The sequence below is a fragment of the Arachis hypogaea genome, chromosome 11 (genome assembly GCF_003086295.3).
Source record: "Arachis hypogaea cultivar Tifrunner chromosome 11, arahy.Tifrunner.gnm2.J5K5, whole genome shotgun sequence".
Taxonomy (NCBI): Eukaryota; Viridiplantae; Streptophyta; class Magnoliopsida; order Fabales; family Fabaceae; genus Arachis; species Arachis hypogaea.
Window position 1 is genome coordinate 34650626 of NC_092046.1, and position 14260 is coordinate 34664885.

The following is a 14260-nucleotide window of genomic DNA, read 5'->3' on the forward strand; positions in this document are numbered from 1 at the left end:
TTTCTACTGCATAGAGGCTAAAACTGAAAATTATCTCATGCCAAGTGACGAGACAAAAAGAAAAGTCTTATGCCAACTGATGAGATAAAAATAAAAGTCTCATGGCTTGGGACGAGACAAAAATCCAGAAGTCGCCTAGAAGTTATTTCAAAGGCCAGCAAGTACTACTAAGCAAAAAGGGGGCTAAGATTCAACCCCCCCTTCTCTTAGCCACTGAAACCATCAATTGGTATCAGAGCTTGGTCTCAAAGAGATCAAGCTTTGCATCTTGGAAAAAAGATCCAGATGGCAGAAAGTAGTGGCTCTAATCTGGTGTCCTACAACCTTACAGAAGGGCAGTCAAGCAACAGACCGCCTCTTTTCAATGGGAAAAACTATACCTATTGGAAAGAGAGAATGAAAATCTTTGTGCAAGCAGTAGACTACAGACTCTGGAAGATCATTCTGGATGGTCCTCAATTTCCAACTACCACCGGTGCTGAAGGAGTAGTCTCTCTTAAGCCAGAAGCAAGGTGGACTGAGGAAGATAGGAAGAAGGTGGAGCTAAATGCCAAGGCTGTAAACCTACTCAATTGTGCTATCAGTTTCGAGGAATACCGGCGGGTATCACGATGCACAACGGCAAAAGGAAATCTGGGACAAATTACAAATCACTTATGAATGAACCTCCATAGTAAAGAAGACTCGGACAGATATGTTGAACAGAGAATATGAAATGTTTGCAATGAAGGAAGGAGAATCTATTGATGAGCTGTTTGAACGTTTCAACATCATCATTGTTGGCTTAGATGCTCTGGGAATTACATATCCTGATTCTGTGCTTGTGAGGAGAGTGCTGAGATGCCTCACAAAAGAGTGGGAAACAAAAGCTTTAATTATCTCTGAGAGCAGTAGCTTAGACTCCATGACTTGTGATGATTTGAGAGGAAATCTTCTTGCTTTTGAAAACACCTATTTGAAAAAAGATTCAAAAAAGAAAGGAATTGCTTTTTTTTCTATGACTAACCCTCTGGATGAGGAATCCAGTGATAACTCCTCTGAACATGAATTTGTGTTATTTGCCAAAAAATTCAGGAAAATGATGAAGCTCAAAGGCAAAGGCAGCAGCTCAAGGAAAATGAAGAAAGACCTCAGCAAAGTAACCTGTTATAACTGCAAGGACTTGGGGCATTTCAAATCTGATTGTCCCAAGTTGAAGAAAGAGGAGAAGCCAAAAAGAGAAAAGAAGAAGGGACTGATGGCTTCATGGGAAGATTTGGAAAATGACTCGGATGATGATGATGAGGAATCCGAGACCAAGTCACAACCTTGTCTCATGGCAGATCACATAGATCAGGTGTGCCTAGCATCCAAATGGAAGGAGAATATGTGGTATATGGATAGCGGATGTTCTAGGCATATGACCAAAAAGACAACCTTCTTCATAAAGCTTGATGAATATGATGGAGGACTTGTCACTTTTGGTGATGATGCGAAAGGAAAAATAGTGGCTGTTGAGAAAGTTGGTAAAAATTTTTCTTCTTATATAAATGATGTTCTTCTTGTGAATGGCTTGAAGCATAATTTACTTAGTGTTAGTCAACTGTGTGATTTAGCCTTTGAGGTTATTTTTAGGAAATTTGTTTGTTTAGTTGTTTGTGAGAAAACTTGGGATATTTTATTTGAAGCTAAAAGATGCAATAATATGTATGGATTGACTCTTGAGGACCTAAAAGAACAAAATGTAACATGCTTTACATCCCTTGAATCTGAAAAATGGCTATGGCATAGAAAGTTGGGTCATGCAAGCATGCACCAAATTTCTAAGCTAGTTAAGAAAAATCTGGTTAGAGGAATTTCAAACATCAAATTTGATAAGGATCTTACTTGTGATGCTTGCCAATTGGGCAAACAAGTAAAATCCACTTTTAAACCTAAAGATGGAATCTCAACCAAAAGGCCATTAGAGATGTTACATATTGATCTTTTTGGACCAACAAGAACACAAAGTTTAGGAGGAAAATAATATGATCTTGTGGTGGTAAATGATTACTCTAGATTTGGTTGGGTACTTTTCCTTGCTCATAAAAATGATGCCTTTTATGCATTTTCAACTCTTTGCAAGAAAATTCAAAATGAAAAGGATTTAAAAATTGCTCATTTGAGAAGTGATCACGGAAAAGAATTTGAAAATTAAGATTTTGAAAAATTCTGTGATGACTTAGGAATTTCTCATAACTTTTCATGCCGTAGAACACCTCAACAAAATGGGGTAGTTGAGAGAAGGAATAGAAGCCTTCAAGAGATGACTAGGGCCATGCTTTGTGAGAATGAGATTCCTAAATTTTTATGGGCTGAAGCTGTGAATACAGCTTGCTACATTTTGAATAGGACAATCATTAGAAAAAGGTTGAAGAAAACCCCTTATGAGCTATGGAAAGGAACCCCTCCAAATCTTAAGTACTTTCATATTTTTGGATGCAAATGCTTTGTGCTTAACAATAAAGAAAACCTTGGAAAGTTTGATCCAAAATCCTATGAAGGAATGTTTGTTGGATATTCCACCACAAGCAAGGCCTATAGAATTTATCTCAAAGAGCATAGAACCATAGAGGAATCCATACACGTTATTTTTTGTGATTCTAACTTAATTCTCAGTGCTGTGATAGATAATGATTCAGATGGAGATAAGGCTGGAACAAGTAAAGAAAATCCCGAATCTGTTCAACATGAGGAATCTGTCAGCCCATTTTTGTCTCGTCGGATTGGAGGAGACATTTCCATTTTGTCTCCTGAGCAGGCACGAGAAACTGAAATAGTGAGACAATCAGAAGTTTATCAAAGCTCAACACCTGTCCGAAAGCCTAGAGAATAGAAGTCTATGAGGGGTTATCCTCATGACTTTATCATTGGTGATCCCTCTCAAGGCGTATCAACAAGATCCACCACCAAAAGACAATCCGAACCAAGCAATTTTGCCTTCTTGTCACAAATGGAGCCCAACAATGTCAAACAAGCTCTTGAATATCCATCTTGGGTCAAGGCCATGCAAGAGGAGCTTGCTCAATTTGACAAGAATGAGGTTTGGACACTAGTACCTCATCCGGATGGTAAGAAGGTAACGGGTACTAAGTGGGTATTTAAAAATAAACTTGGTGAGGATGGACAAGTTGTTCGTAACAAGGCTAGATTAGTGGTCCAAGGTTACGATCAAGAAGAGGGTATAGATTTTGATGAGTCTTTTGCTCCGGTAGCTAGAATGGAAGCAATTAGGTTGCTTCTTGCCTATGCTGCCCATAAAGGTTTCAAAATGTTTCAAATGGATGTTAAATATGCTTTCCTTAATGGTTTTATTGATAGAGAAGTGTATATGGCACAACCTCCCGGTTTTGAAGATAAAGAATTTCCAAATCATATTTTTAAACTATCTAAGGCTCTTTATGGTCTTAGACAAGCTCCAAGAGCTTGGTATGAAAGGCTTAGTGCCTTCTTATTGGAAAATCATTTTCAAAGGGGTACCACCGACACTACTTTATTTATTAAAGCATATAATGATGATATACTCCTTGTTCAAGTTTATGTTGATGATATTGTATTTGGATCAGCCAATGTATCCTTGTGTGAAGAGTTTGGAAAACTCATGACTAGTGAGTTTGAGATGAGTTTAATGGGAGAGCTTACTTTCTTTCTTGGCCTCCAAATTAAACAAACTCCTAGTGGTACCTTTATTCACCAAGGAAAATATGCAAAAAAACTTATCAAAAAGTTTGGCCTAGAAAATTCCAAATCAATGGGTACGCCAATGCATCTTAACACAAAACTTGAAAAGGATTATGATGGCCAAGATGTGGATGAAACAAGGTTTAGAGGAATGATAGGTTCACTCATGTACCTTACCTCCTCTAGACCGGATATTGTTCAAAGTGTGGGTGTATGCTCAAGATTTCAATCTCACCCAAAAGAATTCCATCTTACGGCTGTTAAACACATCATTAGATACATTAAGGGAACTTGTGATTATGGCTTGTGGTATCCTAAATCTGATGAATTTTGTGCAGTAGGGTTTTGTGATGCAGATTATGCGGGAGATAGAGTGGATAGACGGAGCACATCGGGTATGTGTTGCTTCCTTGGAAGCTCACTCAACATGTGGTCAAGCAAGAAGCAAGCTACAGTGGCTTTATCCATAGCTGAAGCTGAATACATTTCCATATCTGCATGTTGCTCTCAATTAATTTGGTTAAAAACACAGTTGGAAGATTACAAATTGAAAATCAATAGTATTCCCTTATTTTGTGATAACATGAGTGCTATAAACATTTCAAAAAATCCTGTTCTACACTCAAGAACCAAGCACATTGAGATAAAATATCATTTTATTAGAGAGCATGTGCAAAAGGGTACTATTGATATTCAATTTGTAAAATCTGAAAACCAAATTGCTGATATTTTTACAAAACCCCTCTGTGAAGATAGATTCTGTACCTTGAGAAAATGTTTGGGAATGTTTGATTTAAGTTCTATTGATAACTTGTGAATATTTGATTCTGTTCAGTTTTGTCTCATAGGTTTGGACGAGATAAAAATGAGGACATGATGGAAGAGCAATAATTAAGGGGGAGGCAATGCAGAATTCAATTTTTATGGGCCCCACCTAATAGTTTTTTACCCCACCATGACAGTTTAGTTAGTTCCTCATTTTTTGAAAAATAAAAACACAATTCCTTAGTTGTCTTATCAAATCTTGTTGGAAAAAGCATGTTGTCAAATCAAATCTTTCCTTCCAACTAATCCCTTAATTCAAGGAAACTCCTTTTCAGTTTTTTGAAACCCCGTTGGTTAATAACCGCACCATTAATGGTTAATAACTCCCTCCATTATCTCTCTCCACTCCACATTTATTGCACCACTAACCTCCCTCCTCCCTCACTCCGTTTCGGCCTTCCTCACCCTTTCATATTCAACTTCTCTTCTCTCCTAACCATGAAAAAGAAAACTGCACCCAGGAAAAGTGAAAGGCTCTTATTCTCTCAAAAACATTCCACTCCACAATCACACACTCACATTCACATTCACTTTACATCATCATCATCACCCTCACCTCCCTCAAAACAAACAGACACAATGAGAAGAAAGGTCATTGCCACAAAAACTTTCTCAAGAAAGAAGAAAGGAACGGCCCCCGTGGAAGAAGAAGAAGAATCTCATACATCACCTATTCCTTCCCCTCCACCATCACCACCGAAGAGATCAACTCCCCATGCATCCGGAAAGAGTTCTCACAAGGCCAAGGGTTTCGTGCTTCATGAAACCAGAGAACCCACTAACCTTGGCTCAATGGATTTCAAGAACAAGTTTCACAAATCTCACTCACATTTCGATCCTTCAAGGTTCTCTACGTGCGCTTTCTATGAATTTCACAAAGAAGTTTTGGAAAAACGGCATCTATGCCCTTCTTACTTAGTGAATCTCGAGTCTCTGGCCTCCAAAGGAATCAATCTCCAACCCCTGTTTGATAGTCTCAAATGGTCACCACTGCTCCTTATTCATAAAATGGTGTACCCAGGGTTGGTGAGACAGTTTTATGCGAATCTAAGGTTTATTGATGGCAGTCTTCATTCTTATGTGAAACGGGTTCATATTACCCTGAATTCTGAAACCATTGCTTCTGCCCTTGGATACATTGATGAAGGGCCAAAGGCTTACATGAGTGATAAATGGGATTCACATGTAGGGGTTACATACAAGCAGGTTCTTCATCAAATTTGTGAAAATTTGTCTGGCCTGGATGGAACTGTTCCTACTCACAAGGCTTTGGGTCCAACTAACTCCCTGCTGCACCGCATCATAACTCACATTCTCACTCCTCAAAATGGTTCTCACAACAGGGTAACCGTATTTGACTGTCTCATAATATTTACTCTTATTACTTCATCTTCAATTTCATTTAGTTATATTATGATTAGACACATATGGGAGTCTGTGAAGAGTACAAAAAAGGCTAATCTACCTTATGGAATATTTCTCACGAGCATTTTTGAGTACTTTAAGGTAGATTTAACTAATGAGGATGTAGAGAACAAGGTCTCTATGATCAAAGGAGGCGGGGCTGTTAAAAAGGGAAAGAAATCAATGGCTTCTGATGACGACTTTGAGAGACACCCAGAATCCTCAAAGACGACCAGTTCACTCAGAGAAATTCTCACAGAATTCTCCAACATGTCCGAACTCATGGTTCAATTTCACAAGTCTGCTCGCAAACTTGCATATGAGAATGAGTCGGCTTGGAAGAAATGCCAAGAAAGAGTCGGTCTAATGCTTGAAAGCCTTGATGATGAAGTTGGTAGTGATGCAGGAGCTGAGGGATCTGACTTTCATCTTTCTGATGATTAACTTTATGGTTACTATTTGATATTGGCACACTTTTGCTCAATTTGTTATTTTGTTATGTTAGGTTGCAAACTGATAGTCATATAACTGTGTGACACTTTGTTAAACACTTTTGGATTATGTTCTGGGTTATATTTTGTATATTATGTTTCCATGTTCAATATTTCTTGCAGGTGCTCCTTGATGCCAAAAGGGGGAGGAAAATAATCCCAAAAATTGAAACTGGAACAGGGGATGAAATTCTTTGAAAAAAGAATTCATGATCACCTCTGTTAATGATTGATTGATAATACATTTTTTGGTGCGTGATGATTGATAATGCATTCGGTTCATGCATTTGGTTTATGTTGGTTGATAATGCATTTGGTATACTATTTTTGATGAATGATAATGCATTTGATTCATATTGATTACTGCCATTGTTTGATGTTTATCTTGGTAAAATGTGTTTAATGTGATAAAATGATTTATGTTGGATTTATTTTTGGCAGTTCCTTTAGTTCTTAATGATGAAAATTGCTGTGTTTAAAAAGATTAAATCATGATTGAAAAATATTTTTCCTACAAAGATTGCTCTGATTTATTGAAAAATATTTTTGAACAGCAAGTCTTTTTTGCCAAAAATAGATTTTGGTTGATTATGGTGTTGATTGAGCAGACAATCAAATTATTGATAACAAATGAGTTTTGTATATCATTCAAATTTACTCATAAATCAAGCATTTAGCATCATGTAATAAAAATGCTAAATAACATTGTTACTTGAAGCTTGATTAAACTGTTACAGGTTAGTGCTTCCTTTGATAAAAATGGCATATATTAAGGGGGAGCCATGTAACAATTTGAAAGGGGGAGAAATTCAAATATTCAAAGGGAGTACTCTATACTCTAATTTTTAGAATTTCTTTCCATTTCAATTTTAATAATGTTTGTCATCAAGGGGGAGATTGATGAGTTTGGAAAACTCTAATTTAATTTTGATGATGAACAAACATTATTGAAATAATTAATTACAAAATTATTAATTTGATTTTCATTTAACATATGTTAATTAATAATTTTGTGATGCAGATTTTGATTGGGCCAAAAACAAAATTCTGATGCAAGCCTAATTATATTCAGCTTTGGTTTAATATGGCTGAATTGTTTATTGTGCTAATTGGGCCAGATTGAGTTATTATTATTACTACAAGCCCAAATGAATGCTTTTCTATTTGCTCAATGCTTGATCCAAAAATTTATCAGGAAAGCAAATGTTATTAATTGGGCTAGAATTAAATGTTGTTGCAACTAAGCCCAATTTTATATATGATGAGAGTTCCTCATGCATGATCCGAAACCAATAGAAAAAGAAAGCAAAATTGCTTCCAATAGATCCAAGAATTCAAACATGTGATGGATTCCAAAATTCATTCAATTGTCATTTATTGCATGGGAACTATGAGAGAGAATTTGACAAGGTGACATGATGGGGATTAGCATTGCTACACGCTACTCCACCTAAGGGAAGTAAAAGCAATTCACTTTAATTAATTTACTCAGATACACTTGATTGCTTTTCTTCATACTTTCTTCTCTCTCATTTCTTTCTCTGCTTCGGTTATTGTCCAAGAAACTATGAAAGCAAAATGGAGCTACCGAAGTGAAGGAAGAACAATCTACAAGACCATCACAATGATGGCAAGAAAATATACCAAAATAAAAGTATGATGTGGCTGAGATTTTCACCATATATGGTTAGATTTGGTGAGGTAGTCTCAAGCTCTTCATGCTCAAAAAGGAAGAAGAAGATTCGGCCAACAAGGAGGAGACTCTTGGAGGCGTGACTTGTCTTTGATTCTGCTCAACCACCACAGGAAGTAGCTAGAGTGGCGAAGTGATGGTAGAGGCAGAGATTGAAGCATATGAAGTCATCATCATCATGAAACATCAAGGGCCAGAAATTCATCTTGGAGAGCAAGCCAAGGATGGAGCGCTCGGATTGATGAAGAGTGATGACCAAGGAAGAACTAGAGGTATTTGCATGTTGGGTTTTGCATGAGTTACCTCTTCTCTCTCTGTGGCCGAACCGGTTATGTGTGAAGGAAAAGAAGTTAAGCTTGGCCTTTTGGCTTCAAGTGTGGAGGCTTCTCTCTTCTATAAAAAGGGAGAACAGCCACTGTTTGGAGCAAGGAGTTAGAAGTAAGCAGTGAGAGTGCAAGGCACAGGATTCTCATAGCTACCTAAGCTTACAGATTTTCTTCTCCTTCAATGTATTCTGTTTTTTATTTTTCTGTTTAATTTTGTCATGTCTTGAGTCTCATGGAAAAAGGCAAACAGTGAGGTTTGTATGAAAAAGCCATAGAGTGGAAAAAGGCAAAGAGTGCAAAATTAAAAGAAAAAGCCATAGATGTCTTAGAGTTCCTTTGTTCATCTATGTTGTGTTTCATGATTCTGTGGGAATCCCCTTGTAAGTTGGGTTAGCACTTTACAGTTTGTAGTCTGGAAGATTATAGTGAAATTCCATCATGGTTGTGATGGAGACTGGATGTAGGCTGCACTGCACTTAGCAGCCGAACCAGGATATATCTGGGTGTAATTTTCTCTCTTCTCCACTCTATTTCTGTTTCTACTGCACAGAGGCTAAAACTGAAAATTATCTCGTGCCAAGTGACAAGACAAAAAGAAAAATCTCGTGCCAACTGACGAGATAAAAATAAAAGTCTCGTGGCTTGGGACGAGACAAAAATCCAGAAGTCTCCTAGAAGTTATTTCAAAGGCCAGCAAGTACTACTAAGCAAAAAGGGGGCTAAGATTCAACCCCCCTTCTCTTAACCACTGAAACCATCAAAACTGATAGAGCTTGACGTTTAATGATTTAAATATTTAAATTAATATTTTAAAAATATAACAAAATAATATATTTATATATAAAATATATATTTTTAAAATATTTTTTATATTTGATTATTTTAAATTGATTAACTGTTAAAAATAAATAAATTCGATCAATTTTTTTTTCTAATTTTTCATTGGTTTATAAACAATTAATTTTATTCTGAACTGCATTAATTAATAGCAGTTTCTGAAATCCAGGGAAACTGGTCGGTTTGTTCTAGTTCTAAGAATCATGGTTTAATCCCATTGTATTAAGCGCTTATTGTGTTTTCAATTTTTCCATTAAACAAGCTAGTCAACCATACCCAAACCTTTCATTGTTAAATCAGTCTTAAAAATAATATAAGTCATTTTCATTTTATTATTACATATTTGCAAACTAATGTTGACATGTTTAGTTAAACCAAATTGAGTTTAGACCGAGGATTAATATTTTCTTGTCAACTATGACAGGCTTCTAAATCTCTCTTTCTTCATTATTTTAAAACTAGAAAAGGCTTTGTTCTATGTATTTTATTTATTTTTATCCATTCTTATCCACTTTGTTCTTTCCTAAAAAATCAAAGCATTGAAAACTACACATGCTTATAGCAGTTCTCACCAAGTGAGTTGTTTTGTTTACAACTTCGGATGTAAAAAGAATCTACCGAATAACACACAACACAAGAAAATGACAAACAGAGCAACTTAGCCAAGAGGGCAATGTAAAATAACTAAGAGTAATTAACACCATGGCACCATAGTAACTTTGATTTCATTTACAAATGAAAACATTAAAAGTAAATAAAATTATTTTAACGATTTAACTAATTTATACCCTAAAAACACAAATTAAAATTATTATTATTAGTAAAAAATTTTAAATATTTTATTTCAATAGATACATAAAATTTACGTTGAAAATTATAAAACATTTTTCTATAATGACTTTTTTAATTTGTAACTTTAATATCTGTCCTTGACGCACACGTTAACTAAACCATTTTAAACAATACATTCGCTTTTTTTCTTTTTTCAAATGCACTAAGAAACACATCTCTCGTGAGTCTCGCACGTTATTCAAAGGTGAAAAAGTGTGCATTGACATAATATATGAGATAAAATGAATACAAAATACCGGTATTTATCATAAAATTATTTACAAGGCTAGCCAAATATTATTGCATTACAATAAAGCAATTAATTAATTAATTAATTAGAAGATGTAGGACATAACACAACTTGAGGCAACATAACAATCAACATGGTTCATTTAACGACATCACTCCTCAAAACAGAATCCGAAGCAAAGCCAGAATCGAATACTCTTCCTTTTATTCTTATTTTTTGATGACACAAATTTTGCATCCCTCTCAGCGACAAAATTAGCCATGTATTGCACAACTTCCTGGTGAGAAAGAAAAAAACAATGAACAAATTTTAAGTCAAATGCAGCAAGCAAATGAGACTAGAAATCAATGCCAGAGTTAAAAATCAAAATGTCTCTTTTTTTTTATACCTGAGCACCCAACTTAATCACTTCTCTTGGGGGAACCACAAGAGGAGTCTCATCGGCACGGAAAACTCTCAAATTAGACAAGAGCCTGAAAGATTCGGGCAAAGCTCTTATTTGATCGTCACTTATCTCCAACTCCTCGAGCTTCTCGAGATTTCCAATTGTTTCCGGCAAGGCTCGTAGGTCCGCGAAGTTCTTTCCAACATTTAGTTTCCTCAAATTTACGGCCAAACACAGGTTTTCAGGTATGAATTCAAGTTCATTGAAGCTAACATCAAGTTCCTTCAAGTTCATTAGATTACCTATTGTAGAAGGCAACCTTTTAACTCTGTTATAGTGCAAAGTGAGAATCTCCAAGCTCCCAAGCTTCCCTATTGCCTCGGGAATGGCCTTTAGCTGATTGAAATCTAAGTTCAAAATAGATAGCATTGAACAGTTTCCAATTGTGTATGGCAGCTCCTCAAGTTCATTTGTCTCGACATTCAGCCTCCTAAGGCTGCTTAAACCCCCGATCGTCTCTGGCAAAACTGAGAACTCATTCAAACTCAAGTCGAGTTCAGCGAGATTTTTCAAGTTACCAAACGAAGCTGGGAGGGTCTTCATTTTGTTGCAGCGGAGGTTGAGCTCGACAAGGTTAATCAATTCGCCAAATGATTGGGGAAGGTTTATGAGCTGGTTGGAGGAAAGATTTAGCTTTGTTAAGGCCTTGAGACCCACAATTGTTGTTGGAAGAGCCATGATTCTGTTTTCGGATAGGTCTATTTCAGTTACATGAGATAGTTTCCCAATTGAAAGGGGTAACCATTCCATTTGTTCCTCCAATTTCCCTTTAAGCTCAAGCTTTGTGTCTCCATTTTTAGCACAAGTTTCAATAACAGTAGCGACTTTCATGATACTTAATTTCTCAGAGCTTCCAGTGCCTATTATTACCAAAACAAAGGATGAAAAATGATAGCAAACCGGCCTACATAACTCAGAAAGATGGAACACAAATTCCCAAACATGTAATCAACCTATCATATCATTAATTCCTAAAAATCAAAGTCAAACCATAGCCTTCAAGTTCTTAAGCGACCTAATAACAACTTAAAGCACCAATCAAATTCAAGATTATCACTTGTTTCTCTATTGATACCAAAAATCGTCGATATACTGTTAGATTACAATTTTACAACATTACCCAATCATACACGCAACTAAGTTCGTGACACAAATCAAGCACTTTTATCATCGACATGGGAATATTGAATAACCATATACAGAATTTACCAAAAAGGACGTTAAACGATCATGCTTAGATGTATAACAAAATCAACCCGTGTGTAAAATACATGTTAGAAATATACATTAAAAATAACATAAATTATACATTTATTTATACAGATATATATGAATTTTTGGTATGCATATAGCATTTTTGTACGCCAAATAGTTCAGTTAAAGAAGTAAAATGGAACTAACCTTGAGAGAACAACTTCTTCGCCGATGAACTCTTCTTCAAAACATTCTTTCGTGCCTCTTCATCCTCCTCTTCCTCTTCCGCTTCCTCTATCTTCTTCATCACCACCAACCTCTCACCAGCAACCTCATCAATCTCAGTGCCAACACCGTCACCGCCGCCGCCGCCGCCACCGCCGGAGACCAACTCAGACGCTCTCTGAATAAGGTCACCGAAGTTTTGAAACATCTTCTCCATGTCAATAACATGAAGCGCCTCTTTCCTCTGCTGGTGGCTCTGGAAAACCACCACGCTCTTCTTGAGATCCATCAGAACAGAGAACAGGTCATCGGGGATGCCACGTGGCGGCTGTTGCTTCGAGATTTCGTTGAGCTTCGATTGCTCCTCGCTGTTCACGGTTTCCAAGGCTGACGTGGCAGCTTCAAGTTCCTCTATGGAAGGTCGAGGTGGCAGTGACCGGTAGATTCGGGTGATCTCTTCAACTGTTTCAAGAAACTCACGAGAACGTGGTGGTTGTGGAGGATTTTTATCACTGACACGTTCCATGGTTAAGGGGCAAAGGCAGAAGTTGAACAATAAGAATAAGAATGCGAGTGCCAAATTGCCTATGCTTCACTGCTTTGTGGTGTTTTCAATTTTTTTTTTTTTAACTCTTTGCTATTTATTAAGATTTAGTGACACTCGGCAACAGTTTGCAAACTCAACGAGGCATGGCTTGGGGCGAAAGAAACAAAGGCTAAAATAAATAAGCGAAGAAAACAAATGATTTTTTTTTTTTAATTAGAATTGAGACTCAAATTTAAAATTTTTAGATGAAAATGTTAAGATTATATGATTTGAATTATAATTTATTAGCACAAATAAAAAATCTCTTGTCAATTAATGAGTATATATTTTTATGCAAAAAACAATTCTTTCTGCATCTTTTAAAAATTAGGAAATAATTTTATTCATAAATAAAAGAGGAAAAATATAGAATAGAAAGAAATTAGAGATTAGAGAGAATTAAGAAAATGATTCATTAGGTTAAAGAAAAATAAAAAAATAATTTTATAAGAATTATTAATTTTTATTTTTTATTTTTCTATTATTTTTATTTATAGTAAATCGTACTGACTAATAAAATGATTTTAATTAGGCTTTGGACTCATCTTTAGAATATTTTTTTATATTGAGTTATTAAGGATAAATTTCTCAAAAATAACTCAAACTATTTGTTATACATTAAATAAGAAAATGATATGAATTATTAATTCTTATTTTTTATCATTTTTTATTATTTTTATTTATAATAAATCGTACTAACTAATAAAATTATTTTAATTAGGTCATAGACTCATTTTTAGAATAATTTTTTATATTGAGTTATTAAGGATAAATTTTTCAAAAATAATTCAAACTATTTGTTATACATTATTATTATTAAGTTTTTTTTATACGATATCAGTAATATTTTATTTTTATATAATTAAAAAATATTTTTTACGAAAGGTTAATAATAGGATGTCTTATTGTAATAAAAAAATATTTTTATTACGTTTTATATCATTATCATAATAGTAAAAAATACTAAAATATTCAAATAATTATGTATTTCACATTAAAATCATCTATATGTAACAAAAATTGTCCTACATTTTTATTTGTTGTATTATTTTTTTTAACAAAAACTTTGCCTTTAAAGTTGTGAAAAAACTGAAAATTCTAATTACAATTAATAAGAATAACAATTAATCAAAAAATAAATATTTTTTATTATTTTTTATTTTTTTACGGTATCTTCCAATCCGAAAAGTTAAGGACTAATCATCACTAATTAAAGAGAAATTGGTGTAACTCCTTGAACGGTGTTGAACGCCAATGCTGTGGTGCCAAATGCCAAGAGGACAAAGAGAAATTGGTGTGACTCCTTGCATGACATTGGACGCCACTGGTGCTGCACCAGACACCAAGAGTCCAAAAAGTGATCTCTATGGCCTTTCTCCTTCTCAATTCTTACTAAATCTTCATCCAATTCTATCTACAATCATCAAAATACTACAACAACTCAAAATAGCATC

General features: G+C 35.2%; 1 protein-coding gene across 1 annotated transcript; it reads right to left on the bottom strand.

Moving 5' to 3' along the window:
* Nucleotides 1-10351: 10351 nt before the first annotated feature.
* Nucleotides 10352-13001, bottom strand: LOC112720668 (uncharacterized). Its single transcript, XM_025771700.3, has 3 exons — nt 12203-13001; nt 10745-11661; nt 10352-10633 (listed from the first exon to the last, which is right to left on the bottom strand). Exons 1-3 carry the CDS (start codon nt 12744-12746, stop codon nt 10508-10510), a joined length of 1587 nt encoding a protein of 528 aa, XP_025627485.1. The 5' UTR covers nt 12747-13001; the 3' UTR covers nt 10352-10507.
* Between the last annotated feature and the right edge of the window lie 1259 nt (nt 13002-14260).